The sequence below is a fragment of the Myodes glareolus genome, chromosome 19 (assembly GCF_982192425.1).
Source record: "Myodes glareolus chromosome 19, mMyoGla1.1, whole genome shotgun sequence".
NCBI lineage: Eukaryota > Metazoa > Chordata > Mammalia > Rodentia > Cricetidae > Myodes > Myodes glareolus.
The window spans coordinates 47,456,385-47,477,928 of record NC_142044.1 but is presented as its reverse complement, the minus strand read 5'-3'; the positions used below and the strand labels follow the sequence as shown (position 1 = coordinate 47,477,928).

Below are 21,544 nucleotides of genomic sequence, written 5' to 3'. Positions count from 1 at the left end.
CCTGCTGCATGACTACACCCTTGGACATCCCTTTCCTGACTAGCAACCCTCAGGCCAGCCCACCCATTTCTAGAACGGAGCAGACCAACGCCTGTCTGCAAAGTCTCTCTGCCAGAAGACTGGGTGCACACTGTCTCCTCTCAACCCCAAGGGCACAAGAGCCTCAAGGCCCCCAGCAAGGCATGAGACTAGACCGCTGTCTTTCACAGAGACCCCATATCCTGAAAGTCAGACCTGTGTCCTAACCCAGGTCCCACGGTACACACAAAAAGCCCCACGTCAGTCCTCTATAGTCAAAGAACTTTCCAGAAAGCCCATAGCAAGAAGCTTTGCTTCAGCATCGGTGGAGGCTGAGGGGTCTTCTCCGTGTCATTCTAACTATTCTGTTGCCACAGAGAGTGGCTGTGATCTCACCCTCCTCTGGGGTGTGAGTGATCTTTTCCAGAAACACTTCATTAATTTAGCCAGGTAATCAGTTCCCTCTCTTGCTAGACTGTTCTATTACCTCACACCTCTCTTTCCCCAGGCACAGAAGTGGTCATTGTACGCCCAAAGTCCTGGTTGACCTCTTAATCAGGCCACTCATTCTAGCCCTGCCTAGCTTCTCCATGTTGGTTCCCCTCCCCACCGCCCAATAAAATGCATGATGGTTGTGATAGACCACAGCAGGCAAGGCAGAGCCCTGGACCCAGAAGCAGTCCCTTCCTGTTTACAGACACTCCTACCCACGCTCCCAGAATCCAGCCTACAATCAGATTTTTGCTCCTTAATTCTGCTACATTCCTGATGACGATAGGGAGTGTCCTAGGAAGCCACTATCATCAACACTTTTGGCAGTCACCTGGGGGGCAGGGACCATTTCAAAATGGAGCTTCCCACCCCGCTGGTTTTTCTCCTGGGCCTGACCATTAGTCTATTTGTATTCAAGCCTAGAGATGCTGCAGTCACTTCCCAAGCACACATGTGACACTTCCACAGCCATAGCAAGTTCAGTTACCTGGCATGGACCTGGGGTCCCAGGAGCATTTAGAAAAGGAGACCATAGCCGGGCGGTGGTGGTACACGCCTTTAATCCCAGCACTCAGGAGGCAGAGGCAGGCAGATCTCTGTGAGTTCGAGGCCAGCCTGGTCTACAGAGCTAGTTCCAGGAAAGTCTCTAAAGCCACAGAAAAACCCTGTCTCGAAAAACCAAAAAAAACAAAAAAAAACAAAAAACAAAACAAACAAACAAAAAAAAAGGAAAGGATATTGTGCTACTTATTCTGATTTATACTCTCTGAGTCCTTGGCAAGGCTGCTGAGAAGCCACTGGAGCGTGGGCTTCTCTAAACTCCAAAGTCCCATGCCATTAGAGGCCCTAGTGTAGATCTGGTGTGAACCCAGTGCCTCAGTTCACCTGAGGTGCAGAGATGCATCTGGGCCTCCTAGGCAATAGGGGGACAGCTACCTCGAACTGAGAATGTTCTGAAGGTTCCAGAAAACCCCTGCTCTGTCTTCTGCCTTCCATCTCAAGGCTGGAACAGGGTAAATCTCAGGCTTGTCTTGTTTCCCCAGGGTGGAGCTGGGCCTTCACCATCTCACCCTTTCCTATCTGGAAGTCTGGCTAGTTAGGTTTACCCGCTAAATGCAAAGGGAAGACACCTAAGTGGTCTGCTGTTCACAAGGTAAGGTAAACAGGGTGGACAGGGAGGAGGGTGGCCTTGGGTGAGCCTTGGCCTCACTCACCTTTATGAACATGGTCTCGAGGCTATTGTTATTGTGGAGCGTGGCGCAGCCTTCGGGCTCGCTGGCCAGGTTGATGCCCGTGGCACAGTGCAGCTCCTCCAGTTGGTTGTGACAACACTGTTCCTGGACCATCCTGCAGGCAGAGCAGAGGCTGTGCCAGGACTCTCTGGTGGAGCCCAGCTCAGAACAGAAGCCCAAGGCGAGGGACAAAGTCCTCTGGAGTCGCCCCCGTATCCCGGCTCCCGCGGGAAGCACTTGGCAGGCATTTAGTCAGAAAGATCAAATGCTACATGGTGTCTGGGGTGGGAGTCCAGAGACCCTGCTCTGTGTAAAGTTGAGAGCCTTTGGCCGAGACTGGCTAAAGAATGTTCTCACCTATTTAGAAACAAAGCAGCCTGCTGCAGGCTCCAGGCTACACCCTCCTCCCCTCCTCCCACCTAGCTCAGTTCTTCTCAACCTCAGCACCATTTTCCAGGCTCAGAGGAGAAGTTTCGGACAATCTTAAGATACAGTTTGTTGAAGGACCCAGAGTGAAAGACAGCAGCAACCAGGATGTCCCCAGCCCCAGCCTCCCGCCACCCAAAGGCTTGGCTACGAAAAGCTCTTCAGAAAACAGGAACTTGAGGAGAACCTGAACCTGCCAGGGTCTATTCCTTAGACTCAAACACATTTTGTGACATCTCAGAGGCCAGAAAGCCTGCCCTGCAGGCAACAGGGAAGGAAGGATGTCACACATGGCTCTCGTCCAGACTAAAGTAACCAAAAGCCAGAACCAGGAAGGGCAGAACCAGCCACCTAATCTGTGCTGGCTACAAGATAGGATAGGGCCTCCCGGCATCCTTCTGTGCCAGCCAGGTTGCCTGTGCCCATGGACAGTAGCCTTGGCCAGTCCTTCCTCTTCCTGGAGCTTGGAAGCCTGGACCAGCTTCCCGGGTCGCTCCAGAGCCACCTTCCAGATTCGGGATGGATGCGTCTATACTGCGCCATTAATGTCATATGGGCTTCATTGGATTTGCAGACCAGAGGTATTGCACTAAGTGTCCCTGCCACTAGAGAAAAAGCAACAAGTGCTGGAGGTGCTGGTTTGGATGAAATGGCCCTTAAGGGATCACATATTTAAATACTTGGGTCCCAGTTGGTGGAGCTATTTGGGAAGGATGAGGTGGCCTGACATTGGGACAGAAGATGTGTCACTGGTGGGTTTCCAAGGACCTGCTCCATTCCCAGTGCATGCTCTCTCTCCGCCTCCTACTTGTTGGTGTAAGATGTGAGCTCTCAGCTGTTGCTGCCACCATTCCTTTGCTCCGTGGTCAAGGACCCTAACCACCTGGAACTGTAAACCCAATTAACAACTTTCTTTTAAGATTGTCTTACGTTTCTTATAAGCTGCCTCGGCCATGCTGCCTTGTCACGGCAACAGAAAAGTAACTAAGACACTAGTAAAGACAAGCAAGGAGATGTGGGAAGACCTGTCCCCAGTGGGAAGACCTGTCCCCAGCAGGAAGGAAGGATAGCTATTTGGATTCCTTAAGAGCTGAAAACTGTCATAGGATCCAGCTACCCCACACAAGAGAATCTGGAGCAGGGCCTCTGTGGTGGTTTGAGAGAAAATGACCCCCAAAGGGAATGGTACTATTAGGAGGTGTGGCTTTGCTGGAGTGGGTGTGGCCTTGTTCGAGGAAGTGTGTGGAGGTGAGCTTTGAAGTCTCATATATGCTCAAGCCATGCCCAGTGTCTCAGACTACTTCCTGCTGCCTGTGAGACAATATGTAAGAATTCTCAGCTCCTTCCCCAGCACCATCCATGTCTGCCTGCTCCCCCCATGATGATAATGGACGAAACCTCTGAACTCTTAAGTGAACGACTCCAATTAAATGTCTTCCTTTATAATAGGTTGCTGCGGTCATGGTGTCTCTTCACAGCAACAGAAACACTGAGTCAGCCTCCAACAAATGCCTGCCCACCTAAGTTCATGGCAGTGCCATTTGCAATAGCCAAAATGTGGAAGGAGGGACGGATGGGGAAGCACAATCATATGACAGAATGTGTCTGCCTCAAAAACTGAAGGAAATCCTGACCTGTGAAACCACACAGAGGAACCTCCAGGGCCCAATGATAAGTGAGACAAGCCAGTCCCATAGAGACACAGGAGAAGTCAAATTCATAGACAGGAAGCTGGTGGTGTAGCCAGGAAGGCATGTGGGGCCAAAGGGTCTCAGAGAGGACAGTAGACAGGGCAGCAAAACAGTATGTATGGGCCCTCACACAGGACTAAGGTGGTGAGTTTTTGTTGTATTTTACCACATTTTACCAAGTACTGTTGTCTGCAGCCTTACTGTGTGCTGGGCTGGTCAGCCCTGAGGGCTCCAGGCAAGCAAGCAAAATGGCCCAGTTCCTACAAGCACTCTGGGGCACACACAAACTCTGAGAGGGAGGGCATCTGGAGAATGGCACAGGAGGAAGGAGACTGAGCAGGGTTGCCCAGGGGCACCTCTGCTTCAGGGCAGTCAAGGCCTCCCAAGAATTTCAAAGGCACCAGGGAACCTAGTTTGAAAAACCAAAGAACCAACCAGTCTAGGGTTCCTCGACCTTGTCTGTCCCAAACCCTCCTCCTGGATGGGAGTCCCCTACACCCTGTCTGAACCAAGTGAGGATGGAGCACTATTGCCCTAGTGATGCTTAAGAAAGAGGGACTCACTGGGACCCCAGGGTGCTGGGGTTTGCCTCTCATGTCCCCATCTCTTCCTCTGAGCATCACCGCTGAGTCTCTCTCCATACTTCTAGCAGGATTAGCAGCCCACTTGGGCTTCTGGGTGTTTAAGGCTAGCTTGACTGATTCTCCCCCAGCCTCAGCCTTTCACCAGCAACACCCCTTCTCATATGCTCGGCTATACAAAGCAAACCTCTGCATATACTCCCAGTACCCTCTCTGGATCCCGCTCATCTCCCAGAAGTGACTGCTTGGCTGGCCCCCTGCCTCCACTCCCTTCCACAGCCGGCCCCTCCCCCATCCCAGGCTAGTTCCCAGCTCCCAGCCACCTCCATACCTCATAGAGTTATTTAAACAGCCTAATAGTCCCTTAGCTTCTACTCCCTCCTGTCAACCACCTTCCTTTTTAAAGGGTCCCTTTTTCAAAGACACGTCTGGACAGATGTGCTGCCCCCAAGTTTATGCTCAAAACCTCCATCAGCTTCTTACCCTGCTCCCAAACAGTTTCTAAAATGGCTTCACTACCAGGTGCAATGAGTAAGCACCAACCCCACCCCCACCTCCCGTTGGTCTACTCTGTTCAGACATTCTGGCTGCCTTGCTGCTGGTGCTAACTCTGCACAGCCTTCCCCTAAGCATCCACACGGGCTGTTCCTTCCCAGGAGACTCTTGCCGCGTTCCACATATGCCTTCAGGCAGCACAGTAGCTTTGTGAAGATTTGATAATTTTTTTAAAGATGAACAACATAACCTATTATCAGAGTCTATTCTTAGGTTTCACATTCCCCACGTCTTGTGAGCACCTGATTTAATCTAGAGAGAGCAGACAAGATATGTGCAGAGGAGTTATGTGGATAAACCGTTCCAGTTCTCGGGGTCTGGAAAGGAACTCAAGTGTCACACGGTCTCACCTGACACTCTACCACAGGCCTTCCTTTTACTCAGGAAAGTGACTCATCCAGGGTTAGACAGCTGCGGCAGACAGGGCTGCGCACCTGGAACATCTTACATTGCAAGGAGAACAACAGATGCTCCAGTGAGCACAGGGCAGCCCAGGATGGGCCAAGCTCGGCATGAAAGGCTCAGAGCACAGAGGAAGGAGCTGCAGAGGGAGGGAGGGAGGGAGGCAGGTCCCACCGTTCACATCTTGGACATGTGGCACACGTACCTGCACTCGTTGGATTCTGAGGTGTACGGCAGCGAGCAGTCCCTGTGCTGATTAGCCATTTGATTCCCATCTGTACAGCAATCCTCCATGGAGACTGGCTCTGCGTTCACTGTGTAGGGAAGACAACAAGCTGGTGGGTGACCTGCTTGGTACCCTCCACCCCAGCCACGCCACCAGAATGTCTGCCTCTGTACCCTGCAACCCAGTCACGCCACCAGGATGTCTGCCTCCGTATCCTCCACCCCAGCCACGCCACCAGAATGTCTGCCTCTGCACCCTCCACCCCAGCCACGCCACCAGGATGTCTGCCTCTGCACCCTCCACCCCAGCTGTGCCACCAGGATGTCTGCCTCTGTACCCTCCACCCAAGCCACACCACCAGGATGTCTAATTCTGCACCCTCCACCCCAGCTGTGCCACCAGGATGTCTGCCTCCGTACCCTCCACCCCAGCCACGCCACCAGGATGTCTGCTTCTGTACCCTCCACCCCAGCCACGCCACCAGGATGTCTGCCTCTGCACCCTTCACCCCAGCCATGCCACCAGGATGTCTGCCTCTGTACTCGGCACCCAAGTCATGTCACTGGGAAATCTGCCTCCTGCAGCTCCAACTACAACATTAGGGAACAAGTCTGGAAGGGCAGTAAGTACACACAGCATACTCTTAATCACTTTATAAGCCAATCCTGAGAATGCCAACCACGGAAGCATCCACCGTACTCTTCCCACTGGCCTGGGCCAGGTTGGAAAGCACCAAGCTCAATGCTGAGACCCAAGCATACAGGCTATAGCCCTGCTTTTCTGGTTCAGAGAACAAAGGTGAGTTCTCCTGACAGGTGCATGGCCGGGTATGGCTGGGCACCACCAACCTAGCACTCAGGGGACGACCAGGGCCTGACTTCTCCAGAGGGGAGACAGGAAGAGGAGTCTCAAAAAGTGGTGAATCCTCCATCTCTGGACCAGTCTCTGGGGCCCACTTCCAGTTTCTCAGTTAGTCTTAGCTGGGGGAGGGTCTTCCACCCTCAGCGTATAGATGGGGAAACCGAAGCTGGCGATAGTTCCGCCCTAAGGGACAACAGTATTTTGTAGAAACAGCGACCAAAGAGGAGAGGACAGTGGTGGCTTGGCACAGAGTGCCAGTTTCAGAACTAAAAGCTGTCTTGCCAAGCAGCTGGCCCAGGCCCTCAGCAAACGACTGGGCCAGAAACTTAGGTCCTTGTGCCGGTACAGCTCTTAGGCCTCACTATAGGCTGTGCCCCCTCTGCTATTGGCAGGTAAAAGGTAGATGCCCATGAAGCCCCAGACCTACAGGACAGGAAACATCAGTGCCAACAGCACTGGTTGCTAGGTAGAAGGCCGCCATCTGTCAGGACCTTACAAAAGTAAGCTTTAAGAGACACCGTGGGGTCTCGAGAGACGGCTCACAGGTTAAGAGCACTGAAGGTTCTTGTGGAGAACCGGAGTTCAGTTCCCAGCATCCTCACCAGGTGGCTCACAACCACCTCTAACTCCAGCTCCAGGAAACTGGGCCCCTTTGATTATTTGCATATACATGCCTGTACATACATACATATTCATACATACAAATTTTTATAAAGGCGGGAGACACCATAGGAGGGTTGGGAAGATGCTCTTACATGTCCTGAGTTCAGCTCTCAGTACCCACATCATAGCTCACAGGGGAATCTGAAGTTCCGGCCTCCACGGGCACATGCATTCACACACACACATATCCATGCACACACAAATATACATACTTTTATATAAAAGTAAATCTTTTCTTTTTTTTTTAAAGTAGACACTATGAAGACCGAGAAGATCACTCAGCCAGTAAAATGCTTGCCTTACAAGCATGAAGCCCTGAGTTTGCCACCCAGAACCCATGTAAAATGCTGGGCATGTACATGTAATCTCAGTGCAAGGGAGATGGAGTTAGGTGGAGCCAGGGGGGCTTGTTGGTCAGCCATTAACTTACTCAGTGAGTCCCAGGCCAGCGAGAGACCCCATCTCAAAGGTGGCCAATGACATTCTGAAGACGGTGCTCAAGGTTGTCTTCTGGACTCCATGAGCATACACGCACACACAACATACACATACTTATACACACACTCGCAACACACATATACACACAGACATACACACACATACACAGACGCATACATACACTTACACACTCACTTGAAACACACATATAAACACATATATACAAACACACACACATACACATATACACACACTCACACAGATATACACACAGACACACGAGAGAGAGAGAGAGAGAGAGAGAGAGAGAGAGAGAAAGAGAGAGAGAGATCATGCTCTCTCACTATCAGCCTTCTAACATCTCTTCAGCTTAGCAGAGTTTCTCAGCACCAATAGCTGCAAGTGCTTCAAGTTCAATATTTTTCTAAGGTGGACATTGGCGGTGGTCCCAGAAGGAGGATTATTCTTGAATAAGACTGGGGCTTCCTAAGCCTCAGAGAGGGAAGGGGAGGAACTTCCAGAAACATTCAGCCTAGTATGGCGAGGGCACAGTTGAGCTGAACCATCCCACACATCCAGGAAGAGGGGGCCCTCACTTTGAGCCACAAACATGCCCTCCTATCGTGATAATGTGGGGTTTTTCCTTTTTCCTAAGGATGTCTGGAGAATATTGAACTGTGTTCTACAGCGAAAGATGTGTCCATCCCTTCCTTACAATTGCCAGGTTCCCCTGAGCCCCAGAGGGTGTTCCTGGGTTGGGTAAGGAAGGGATAGTTTGTCCCACAGTGAAGTCTGACAATCTGCAGCAAGCCAGTGACTCAGCCGGCTCCCATTCTGCTGTCCTCGCTCCACAGACCCCAGGATTCTGTTTAGTGACTACAGACATTTAGTTCACTGCTGGTTGAAGCTCAGACATCAAACCCTCCAGAGTCACAGGCCTTGCAGAACAAGAGTGTCAGAGTGAGGGCCACATTATGGTGACAGCCCTAACATGTTCCAGTCACCCGCTCACCCATTCCACAAGGCAGAAAATGAAGACCGACATCAGGGCTGTACCCGGACTGACAGACACCCAAGGCTGTACGTTTTTTGATTGCAAAAGCATGCCATGAGTGCCCACATTCACACACATGAATCACACACACACACACACACACACACACACATACACACACACACACACACACACACATACACACACTCAATCTACAAGCAAGGAAGCACTCACAGACTCACAGACTCACAGAAAGCAGGGCCCAAAGTGTTCCAAAGAGGCAGCTGTGGTTCAGTCCATAGATAAGTAAGTGTTGTGGTGTGACCCCGTACCCTCTCCCATGCAGTCTCAATACCCCCCACACTCACACACACCTGCACAATCTTGCCAGATGTGACTACACTCCTATCCTCAGCCTGTCTCCTCTAAGATCTTCTCAGAACCCAGCCCCTCCCTCACACTGCCTGTCACCTCCCTGGCCCACTCAGCTAGTCTTAGGGTCCTGGGTTCCTATCTCAGAACCCTTCACCCTGGGCATATCTCACTGTGTCTAATGTTTCATTTAGCCAATACACTCCCCCAACCAGATATCCTGACAGTGAGTCTGCCCCTTGTGTCCTATCCTTTGGCAAAAACTGTGACATGGAAGCAAGAGTTGAGATAATGAGCTAGGAGGCTGAGGCAGGAGGATTTCTGCAAGTCTGGGTTCAAGGCTAGTCTAGAATAAACAGCACCCACCCCTCAAAGGGAGGAAAAATGAGAGTAAGATTGGGACACAGTTTTGGAGCCAAACAGACTTGGGGTCTAGTGCCAGAACTTTCTCTTTGTCACCCTGGCCAGGCCACTTCACCCCTCTGACCCATAGCTCATTTGTGTTAAAATAGAGATCATGAGACCTCTGCGGTCTCTGAGAAGGTATAGCGAGTTGATGATGTTCTGAACAGTGGTATGGCAACTTGTTAGATGATCATTAGACGGATGCCTGCTGTCACAGGCGAGAGGGGAGCCTCTGCTGGTCCTGGGTGTAGAATTCCCTTAGCGCCGCTGCATTCTGAATGGGTGGGTGGGAACCATGAGTCCTGTCATGTGGTTTGAAATGCTGCCTGTTAGGGGATCTTGGGCACTCTGAACCTTGTGCTCAGCAAGACAATGAGGCATTAAAACTTCAGGCAGTCTGGAAACTTGGAAGGTCCCTGGAATGTGGCTCACACGTTCTCAAGATAAATGTCCCAGACCTGATACCTGCAGAGCAGGGCTGTCTAAAGGCTCGGGGGAGCGGGAGGGCTCTCCTGAAGTTGCATGGGGTCAGCTCACCCTCCTTGGGCTTGAGGTGTCCTGTAAGCCAGAGAGCAGTGCCCGCATACCCCTCAGAGACCAGGAAGAGTCAGGCAGGGACCAAGGCCAGGCTAGATGGTAGCCAGAGTGGGAGAGGGGAGTTATCTGCTGCAAGACACAAGCCTGGGCTGACGGCCTTTGCAAACGATGTTCCACTCAGTTCCCACATCCTATCCCTCAAGCTCTGAGCATCACACTGCCATCTCAGGCCCAGCACATGAGAAGCTGCAACCTCTTCCTGCCCTGCTTGCCCTGCCCCCAGGGATATGTAACTTCTAACTTTTCTCTCTCTCAGGAAGGTGTACCCAAACCCAGCAGAACACCTGGACAGAACACGAGGATTTAGAAATCTCATTCTAAGCCACAATGACCTGTTCTGGCTAGGGCCTGGGGAGGAATGGAGCCAGGCTAGGCACAGTAGCATTTACTGAGTACACACAGCAAACCACTACCCAAGAAGCACTCTATAAACCCAGTCTCATAGTTAAATGAATAGTGAGGCCATGGGGATTGCCAAGCATGACCTATGTCACCTGGAGTTGCACTGACTGGCCTGAGCTCACGGGCTCCTTGATCAAGGTGGAGTTGTCTGTCTAAGGATGTACCAGGAGCTCCAGACCAACAGGAAAGGAGCCCACGAGGACCCGTGCTAGTCTAGAACGGTTTGCAGCAGCTCAGGGAGCTGAATGAGGGCAGTGGAGGAGGCTGGCATGGGCATACCTAGGTCTAAGCTACTGCCATGACTTCTCCTTCTGGGCACACCCCTGCAGCAGCACCCCTCCAGGTCCTCATCTGGGTCTGGTACCACAGCCCTGCATCTGGGTGTGTTCTCCCTGCTTCCGCTCCCCCCATCCCATAGTCACTACCCTCAGTGCTCTGTCACCAAATGGTCACAGCAAGGAAGGTCTTCAAACAGAGCTAGGAACTGAAGTTGAACTGAGTCAAGTCACCATGAACAAAGACAATGCTAAATAAAGTGTCCCCATCCCAGCTGGAGCTATACTTCACTGACCCAAAGCAGCATGGGGCCAGCTCTGCCCAGGTTCCAGCAGACACCAAGACCCTACCTGCACCTGCCCCCTGGCCCATGGTCCCCTCCCCATCTCCCACCCCCCCACACACACACTGAACTGGACCATCTTCACGGGCAGAGATGCATCTTCCTCCCCTTGCTGTGCCCATAGCACCCGTATTGACCAGCACACCCACTGGGGCTCATGAAGCATTAACTCCAAAAGAACAAGGAACTGACAGGCATGACCAACCCTCAAACACAGAGTGGCTGTTTGGGCAGGAAGTTCTGCCTTTCTAAACGGGCTTCGTCCTGGTTCCTCTCAGGGTGGAGGGAGAGACCAGCCAGAGGGAAGGTTCCTAGGCTGGGGCTGGCCACAGCCAAAGTAAGACTGGCTAGAAGTTCAGCAAGTGCCAGAGAGCCTGGAATCGCCACCTCTTATCCTGGAGATGGGTCTTACTTTCCTGGGGGGGGGGGGGTTCAGCACCAGCCATTCCCTATCCATTAAAAGAAGACTGAGTGGTAAGGAAGAGGAGAGGTTGGTGAAATGAGACATCCTGGGGCACACCCTGGTGTCACAGCTCAAGATGCCAGCCAGCAAAGGCATCCTCTGTAGCAGGCTCGTCTTTAAACAAGATGTGTGTGGCCCATGCAAGATAGGTTCTGTAGGGCAGAGCCAGGCTGGCTGAAGCACATGGACACGAACACACACACACACACACACGCACACGCACACGCGCGCACACACACACCCTCCCCTCACATGAACATGGACACACACACATACTTCTTCCCTCACATGGACATGGACACACATACACACACACACATGCACACACACACCCTCCCCTCACATGGACACACACACATATACCCTCCCTTCACATGAACATGGACACACACACACACACTTCTTCGCTCACATAGACATGGACACATACACGCACACTCTCACACACACCCCTCCAACATGCTCTCAACCTAGTTAGAAAGGTAGATTACTGCATCCACACATCCACCTTCATTCCTTTTTAGATAAACCAGCTACATCCTCCTTATGAAAATCAAATAAAATCAGGAAGGTGGGTTTGGTGCTCAACCAAGGGCACACAGGAAGTTCCCTGAAAGTTAAATTCATAGACAAGGCCAGCAGACGATTCAGTGTAAAGGTGACTGCGGCCAAACCTGAAGACCCAAGTTCGATCCCCAAGACTCTCATGGCAGAAGGAAAGAGCAGACTCCTGCAAGATGTTCTCGGACCTTTACACGTGCACCATTGCACAGGCCACCCAAACACATACACACTTTATTAAATGTTAAAAAAAAACCCTTATAGACGGTAAGTAGGTGTTTGCCAGGGGCTGGGAGCAGAGGTGGATGGGGTGGAATTATGATTTAACCGGTATGGGATTTCTGCCTGAGAAGATGAGAACATTCTAGAGATAAACGGTAGTGACATTTGCACAGCAATGGGAATTCTCTCTTGGGATCTGTGGAGTACACACCTGATAGTTAAGAGGGTGAATTTAACGTGATATACATTTTACCACAATGAAAACATTCATTTAAGAAGAATTAGTGTTTAGGGGCTGGAAAGATGGCTCAGCAGTTAAGAGCCCTTACTGCTTTCACAAAGACAGTTCGGTTCCTAAAATTTACATGGCAGCTCACAACTGTCTGTACCTCCAATCCAAAGGGTTCTGGTCCCCATTTCTGGCCTGCTTGGGCTCTACATTCATGTGATGCACATACACACATTCAGGCAAAATACTCATACACATAAATATTAACAAATCAATCCTTAAAAGAATTGAGTGTTTTCACCAGGCATGGTGGTGGCACACACCTTTAATCCCAGTATTCAGGAAGCAGAGGCAGGTAGATCTCTATGAGTTCCAGGCCAGCCAGGGGTACACTGTGAGAATGTCTCAAAACAAACAAACAAACAAATAGGGTTTAGGTAGGCATAGTGGCACATTCCTATAAACCCCAGCTACTGCCTGGGAAGCTGAGGAAGCTAGATCCAACTACATTGGCCAAGAGCATCTAGTTCCTGGTCAATCTGAACAAACTGGATTGGTTCAAAGACCCCTACCTTGCTGACCATAGAAAATCCACTTGCTTTCCCACCAACCTGCTGCTGTCTATTCCTGTGAGACAGTCCGGTGACTCGATTTCCCAAATCAACTTTTATTTCTACCCTCAGGGCAGTTCAAATGGGGGGCTTAACTGTACCCTGGCTTCCAGCAGGGCAGTGAAGAGAGGCCTGACCACCACACCTGCTCAGCTGTGGCCCTCTTTTTAAGCAGATGGGAGATTCAGTTGCTATGTCATTATCTGAACATTGGCATCCTGTGCCTTACTGTCCCAGCACAAAATCTAGGGACTCCCCGAGGCCCACAGAGGTACCTACCCTTCCTTCACCATGAGGCTCACTCACATCACACCCAGAGCAACTTCTCAGTGTCTACCAGCGAGTTAGAGAGCAAGACATCCCACCAAAGTCCACACTTCCCAGGAACCAAGAGCACACCATAGCATCTGGCCCACGGTTGGTTGGTCAGACACAGACCCACTGACAATACCTTCAGAGAAGTGAAGGGACCTGAACCTGCACACAAACCTCTAGCACCGAGCAACATTTCTGCTGCCTGAGAAGAGTGACTTGGAGCCTATAAGAATTTCAGCATCGGGGAGGGAGATAGAAGGCACAGCTCCCCACTGCTGCCTGCGGCATTCCAGGACCTCAGCTCAGGCCAGAACTTCAAGACTGGCCGGAATCAGGGGGCTAATCAGGATTAAGAGAAAGAGAGGTGCTCACATAGAAAGATAAGACACACCCAAGCACATGGGGATGGGCGTCTCAAAGGAGAGTCTCAGAAGGGAAAACATAGCCAAGCGAGGGCATGGGCTCCCTGAGGGACGTGAGCTAGCTGATCTCTAAGAGTCATACATATCATCCTTGTGGCTTTTGAAGCTACTTTCTTCAAAGGCTTGCTTTGAATCCTAAATGATTACCTGAGGGGCATCTGACAGGATCGCAACTGTTACATAAGGTGGAAGAGTCTAGCCCAAGGGGCTGTGGGAAAACAGACAGGACAGTTACACTGTAAACCACCTTATGTTGCTTGCAATTCCCAGGCCCAGCCTGGGGGAAGGTATGAGGCCCTACCCTACACCATATTGCTCAGGCCTTAAGCCTGGCTCATCTCACTTGAGTATATAAGCATCTGCAATGAAAGGAGTATCAACCACATTTGCCGGAACTCTGGCTTCTCGGCTGACAAGAGGCTTCAGCCAGACTCCAGAATGAGGGTCTCCTCTCCTTCCTGCGTCCCCGCAAGATCTAGCTGCTAGTCTGCTTCCAGGCCATCACGGCTGCTTCTGTGAGGCAGCCTCCAGCAGCAGCTCCGAAGTCTGTCAATCAGTTCGCCCACACTCCCTGAGCTTCAGTGTCCCTTCAACAAGCAGGGCCCTCCAGCCATTCCGGCCTTCTCTCACGTCACGCTTGTCTGCCTTTTCTGAGGAGAAATACCACCTATCGACGCGTTTAAACCTCTAACTCTGTCATCTGATGGTGTGACAAGTCCATATGTAGCTAACAGTTTAAACCAAGAATAAACTCTCTTGCTAAATACGGCTGACCTTCAGTCAAACGGTCCAAAGGCAAGCAACACTGTGAGTCACAGGTACCATTCATCCTCCATGGGGCTGGAGAGATGGCTCAGCAGCTATGAGCACTGACTGTTCTTGCAGAGGACCAGGATTTGAAGGCCAGCACCCAAATGACTTAGAACAGTCCATAACCGTCCAGGAGATGGGGACCAGCTTGGGCAACATAGCGAGATGCCATCTAAACGTAAGGTAACACTACACAGCCTCAGACAAGCTGCCATAGCTCTCTAGCCTCTGGAGCCTCAGTTCCTCAACCTGTCATGCAGGCATGGGCAGGTGACGGAGGTAATCCTGGGGAAAGGACCACGGGATTAAAACAGAATCCTCAAAACCAAACAGGGCAGCTGTTTCCATAGGAACTGCGTATTCCTCACCACCTGACCCAAATCCTTCTTGTAGAAAACAGCGCTGACCCACAGAACTGCTGTGGCAGTGGCCACAAGGGTTTGGCCCCTGGGCATCAGGTTACCGTTCTTCCAGGAGTTAACACTCCCAAGGGGCTGGGAGATGGTTTAGTCAGCGAAGGGCTTTCCATGCAAGGATGTGGACCTGAAATGGAGCCCCAGAACTCACACAAAAAAAACTGAACACATGTCATGCATTTGTAATCCTGGTAATGGGGAGTGTCTTAGTGAGGATTTCTATTGCTGTGACGAAACACCTTTAATCCCAGCACTCGGGAGGCGGAGGCAGGTGGACCTCTGAGTTCAAGGCCAGTCTGGTCTACAGAGTAAGTTACAGGACAGCCAGGACCATACAGAAAAACCTTGTTTTGAAAAAACAAACCATAATGCTAATAATAATAATAACAAGAAGAAGAAGAAGAAGAAGAAGAAGAAGAAGAAGAAGAAGAAGAAGAAGAAGAAGAAGAAGAAGAAGAAAAAGAAGAAGGCCAGAGAGAGCACTGGCTGTACTTCCAGAGGACTGGTGTTCAATTCCCAGCATCCACATGACAGCTCACACCTATCTGTAACCCCAGTTTCATCAATTTTGATATCCTCATACCAACTCCATGCACGCAAGGCATCAATGAACGCAAAATTAAAATAAATTAAAAAAGAAACTCAACTGAGCAGAATATGCATGCCCCAGAAATGTCACAGACAGCACAAGGGTCTAAGGTAGAGGAGCAGCCAGGAGGCAGCAGAAGGGAAGGGGCATGAGCAGTGCACAGCTGGGAAGGTGAATTATCTCCCCTACCCCCCCACAAGCTCCCTGGAGCCGGTCCAGCCCAGGCAGCCGGCTCGTGTGCCAAGGCTAGCACGCACTCGGCCATCCTCGCCTCTGGCCCCTCCACAGTATCCTACCCAGCCCCGAGGGTCCCTTGAGCTTTCAGGACCTATTTCCCCCTTGGTTTCCTTCACCTCTCTGGCCACCGGTCATGTGTCCTCACACCTGGTCTTTAGAAGTTGCAGCCGGGTGGTCCTGGGCCAAGGCACTCCTGCCAACAACCCTCCCTTCAGGGACTCCTAACCACCCTGGACTCGCTCGAACATGCAGGCTCAGAGCAGTTCTGTTTCCTGCCTTGTGCAGTCTCTTTGTTCTCTTCAGTTCCCAGCACTTAGCACAAGTGATTATATTTGAATTTAACACCTGGAGGGCGGGGTGTGTGTGTGTGGGGGGGGTGACAGGCCGTGTTTCACTCTGTACTTTGTCCCCATGCGACTTTGCAACAGCCCCGACTTAACGTCTGGGAATAAACAAATATAATCTCATGAGACCCTAGCATCTCTACATGGACTCTGAAGGGATTCAGGAAGAAAAGGAGAGGCTGACTGGACCTACCTCCACCCAGCTCAGCTTCTAAAGTTCCACTATATAAATCCACCATAAAATCCCAGGGGAAGTCCCACCCCCTCCCTGAAGCTGAAATTCAGGAAATGGAGAGTTAACTGGAGAAAGGGGAGACCACTGAGCATCCTTGTTAAGACTGAAATGGTAGGCCGGACCAGCTGGGATCCCTAGTCTCTGTGTACCTCTATGTCCCCTGTACGACGGGAACAATGACAGTCTCCTCCGTGAGGAGGCATCTGATGAGCAACAAGGCCCTACAAGGGAAATGGGGCCCAGGGCTAATGTCAAGAATCCCGCTGTCCACGGAGAACAGTGTTACACGGCCACTGTCAGCCAGACTCTAGGCAGTACTGACTCCTGGTAATGGAATTCTCCCAAGAGAATTTTAAGTCAAAAAGGAAAGAAAGGCAAGGCATGTGGCCAAAGTCAGTCTATCTTAATTCCAGTAGGTGACAAGACTGGAAAGGAAAAAGAGGCCCAGGAAAAATACTGGGCCACCCATCTCATAGAACTGTCAAGATCATGTCACCTAACGGCCACTGGAACCGTAGTAGCTAGAGGGAAGGAGGCTGACTTGGAAATACAGGCTTGGATCACCTTCCCTCTGGAACCACTCTCAGAACTGAGACCAGCTTCCTGCTGGGGTTGGAGCCCCGGTGTCTAAGTCCTGGACACATACAGACCACTGGAGTATGCCAAGCACCTGCTCCATCCCTGACCCAGCCTTGGAAGGAGGTGAGGCTTAGCCAGCTTGCCCTGAGTGGGGCAGATGCCTTACCCACACACTGGGAAAGGTTCCTTTCCTCCCACCCTATTTTGTTACACAGCCACAGCTGAGATCATTTCAAAGAAACTGGACGCACACCAGGTACGTCTAAGCAGCTTTTAATCAAATTGTTATGATCTGATATTTCACAAAAGTCAAATATTTTGTTGGATAAAATGTACTGGGGGGGGGGCAGGTACAGCCGGGAAGATGACTTAGAGGTTAAAAGCACTGGCTGCTCTTGCCCAGGACCTGGGTTCAGGTCCCAGCTCCATATGGCAGCTCACAATTGTTCAAATGTAACACCAGTTCCAGAGGATTTGGCGCCCTCTTCTGGACTCCTCAGTGCAAGCACTGCACACACATGGTGTACATGCATGCAGGCAAAACACTCGCACACATAAAATGTAAAAAATAAATAAACCTGAAAGACTAAAGTGCATTGGTAGAAACTCATGTGCCCTTTGAGAACTAATTCCCCAAAGTGTTATCTGCAGGGCTGCCCGTCCCCTGTGCCCTTTGCTTAGGTTGCTGCGCCTTCAGGGAGTTATAAGTAGGAGGCTTCCCCAGGCACAAGGGTAGGGCAGAGCCTCTGTAAGTTCCTGGGTATCTCATTGTGGTGAAATGAATGAGAATGGCTCCCACAGGCTCATATATTTGAATGCTTGGCCCTCAGTTGGTGGACTGGTTTGGGGAGGATTAGGGGGTGTGACCTTGTTGGAGGCGTGTCATTAGGAGTGAGCAGTGGAGGTTTTCAAAGCCCACATCATTTTCATCATTCCCACTTAGTCTGCTCACTTGCCTTCTCTCTCTCTCTCTCTCTCTCTCTCTCTCTCTCTCTCTCTCTCACACACACACACACACACACACACACACACACACACGTTTGTGGATCAGATGCAAGTTCTCACTGGTGCTAGGCATGCTCCCTACCATGACCACCAACTCTAACCTTCTGGAACCATGATCCCCAAATTAAATGCTTTCTTCTATAATTTTCCCTGGCTGTGGTGTTTTGTCAAGGCATTTGAAAAGTAACTAAGATACTCATGGTTTCTTTTTCTGGCAGGACTTTGCTTAGACCCTTCATTCTGCCTGGAAATACACACTTTCCTCCCAGCCCAACCCACACCTTCCAGTGAATGGTGAGACAAATTCTCTTTCACAGTTGCACGATGCCTCTTCCAGAAAGTCTCCCCTGACTCTGCCTGTAGGGCTTGGCTCATCTATCTGGATCTCCTGGAAGCTCTGAACCACATGAAGGGAAAGGGCTGAGTTTGTCTCATCCCCTGCCACATCTGGGAAAACTCAGTGTCTGGCGCTGAGCTGTCCCTAGGCAGCTATCTGGCGAATGCCTCTGCTGACCTTCACCACCAGGGCTGGCTGTGAGGGCTGCAGTCTGGGGCTTTGTTGGGCCTTCTTCAGGAAGGGCTTGAAGTTCAATATCAACAGAACTTTCGAAGCATGAACATGAAAGACAACGGCAAATCTGATGCTACGTAGTACCAGGTTCTTTTCCTTAACCCTTCCAGCAACCTCACAAGCAGGAGTTTGTTATCTCGGTTCACAAACAGGGAACCACCCAGCCATCCCACTGGATTCTTCTGTAGATGGGAAAACTGGTTTCCAAAGCAATAGGTACCCAAGTATTCTGATGAGTGTGCTAAATAGCTGGGTTCTTGACTCCTCCTGCCCTCCGCAGCACTATGAGAGGGTGGGGGTGAGCATGCAGCTCAGAGTTAGGAAGTCCAAGGCAGCGCTGGAGGTCTCAGTACTGCTCCAGGGTCCCCCAGCCCCCAGTCTCATCTTCCTTCTTCCGGCCTCTAGTCTCCACCTCCTGACTGGGAAACTTCCAGGAGCTCAGCTCACAGCCACATGTTTCTGCCAAGTGCTCTCTGCCTTTGTTCTCCCTCCCAATAGGACTTTCTTTTAATCAGTCGGAAACTGCGGGCTGGAGCCAGAGGCCAAGAAAGCCTTGGAGAAAACACAACTGTTTTCCCCAACACCTCCCCCTCCCCACACCCTCAGCTGGCCCAGAAGCAGCCAAGCCCAACAGGACAGATCAGTCACAGGACAACCGTGCAGGAAAGACCAGGCACCCGCTGTATATAGGTGGCCACATAAACCATTGGTGGCAAAATGAATGGCAGCGGCTTAGCAACAGGGTACACTGTCTGTCTGTCTTCTCCAAGGTCTTTATTAGATAACAGCTTTCTTGCCAACCCTACAGCTCTCTGGGGCCTGAGTGCAGGGTCACCTGACCTTACAGGGCTACAGGAAGCTACAGGAAGGAGCCAAGCACTTCCTAACCCTTTCCCAAGACCACACTAAACCGACCTGACCAAACTCAAGGCAGCGCCCCCAACAAGAAACAAAACGGGTCCCGAGACGTTCTCTTCTGGCTGGCTTCAGGTCGAAGCTTTTCTATGAAGGATGAATAATGTTTGCAGCATTGAGAGACTCAGGTTAGCAAGCGTGGGTGCTCACACACAATCGTGAGCACCCACGGGCAGGTAAAAACACTTCCCCAAGAGTAGGCAGGAAAGAACTGCCACGGAGGCCTTGGGCCCCACATCTCTCCACCTGTTTCCTTATCTGTGCAATATGTGGGTATCAGAGGTCCCTGCCACTTCCAACAAGGTGTCCCCCCCACCCCTTCCACCCCTGTAAATCAAAATCCTCTCTGGTTTTCAGTCTCCCTGGCATTGACTCAAATGCCTTCTCTGGCCCACAACCACCTCACCATCTCTGGTCCAAGCACACAGCCTCCTCCAAGAAGAGAAGTCCCCATAAGCTCTGAGGGGCTGCAGAGCTCTTGGCATGAAGAGTGGGCTAAGAGCCTACCCACCCTGTCTCCTACCCTGAGAAGGGACCCAAGATGTGCCAAGGCTGTAGCCAGTGCCCAGAACAGCCAGAACGCCAGGATGCAGAACCAGCCAGCTCCTTCTCCCTTCCCTGTGCCTCTCCCTAAAACTCCAGCTAGCACTTATCTCCAACCCCTGACCTTTTGACCAGGAGGGTTGCTATCAGAGAATTCAAAAGAAGCTAAACTAACCCGTGGAGATTGCAAGGGTGGTTTGGAGCTGGGCCCCTGCAGAAACAAAGACTCAGGAAGGCCAGGCTTGGCTGGTGGCCCCGGAGTCACAGAGGTTAAAGGTACAGATTGGAAGCGCTAAGCTTTTCCGATGTAAAGGTGAAGTGCCTGCCCCCAGGGCCTGGAGGATTATGGACTGAGAAAAGCACAGTCTGGGCGGACTCTAGTCCACTCTAAGGTTCTGGATTGGGGGAAGTGGTTCTGGGCCACCAAACTGCTGGAGGATACTCCTGTGGCCCAGCAGGGAGGAGGTGGTCAAAACCTTCCGCTGTCCTCTATTTTCTCTTTTCTTTCCGCCCCCATCCCTGAACTTACTGCTCCTGCCTTCCTGTCTGTTTGCTTAGGAGCAGGATGGGTGCAACATCCCCCATCCGAGGGTAGGGGCTGGAGGCGGTGGAAAAGACGCACAAAAACTGCTTCCAGGGCAGAGTGCTTCCCACCCCCATGGCCCTGCGGGCGGTCTTCTAGCTGTCTCCACCAGCAGAGAATGTGGCTGCGAGAGCCGGCTGATGGATCTGTTTGGAAGATGAAGAAATTTAAAACAAGTCCCCCTTGTTTTAGAGGAGAGCATTGGGGCCAAGCCGGAAGTGTGGTTGGGCAGAGGAGGTTGCGGGTCTGGATTCCACGCAGCTCTGGGGGCCATGCAATGACCGCCGGAGTGCAGCGAAACGCAGCGCACGCGCTTCGGAGCACCGACAGCTGCAAACTTCCAGGGAGCGCGGGGCCCTGATGGGGATCTGGGGGAGGGGCCTTGGGCCCGGGGCGCCCCTACCTCGGGCCGCCAGCAGCGAGAAGCTGCTGAGCAGCAGCAGCGGCAGCGGGACGGGGCGCTCCATGGGGTCGGCGAATTCGGGCGGCGGACAAAAGGCGCGGCGGGCAGGGGCTGCACGCTCTGGCCGGGCCTGAGCAGCCAACGCGAGGCTCCTGCGCGCCGCGTTCAATTATCCCGCCCGGAGGAGGCGCGGCGGGGGCGGGGCCCGCGGGGACCCTCCCTCCGGCACTGCGCGACGGGGGGTGCACAGCTACCCAGGCTCTCCTGCAGGGACGCACGCGGAGCGCCTCGCAGTGAGACGTGCCCCGCCACCCACCTAGGCGCGGCGCCCCACGCTCGATCCACATCCCATCTGTCCCCCAAAGGAGGCTTGCCGAGCACACAGACCCTGCGGAGCTCGGCTTTAAGCATCCCAGGCCCCTCAGCAATTCCTCTTTGCCAGCTCTCGCACCCTTCCAGGGCTCCTTTCTAGCCGCGCGAAAACCAGGGAATCGGCAAGTCTGGGGTTGGCACCAGC

At 51.9% G+C, this 21,544-nt stretch overlaps 1 protein-coding gene across 1 annotated transcript in view; it reads right to left on the bottom strand.

The window, feature by feature from the left end:
- Fbln1 (fibulin 1) overlaps window positions 1-21,185 on the bottom strand; it is an 82,200-nt gene extending 61,015 nt beyond the window's left edge. The window contains exons 1-3 of the mRNA XM_048444940.3: window positions 21,028-21,185; window positions 5,603-5,711; window positions 1,725-1,857 (exon numbers count right to left, since the gene is read on the bottom strand). Coding sequence (XP_048300897.3) covers window positions 1,725-1,857; window positions 5,603-5,711; window positions 21,028-21,091 — 306 coding nt within the window. The 5' untranslated portion in view covers window positions 21,092-21,185. The remainder of the gene's footprint in view (window positions 1-1,724; window positions 1,858-5,602; window positions 5,712-21,027) is intronic.
- Between the last annotated feature and the right edge of the window lie 359 nt (window positions 21,186-21,544).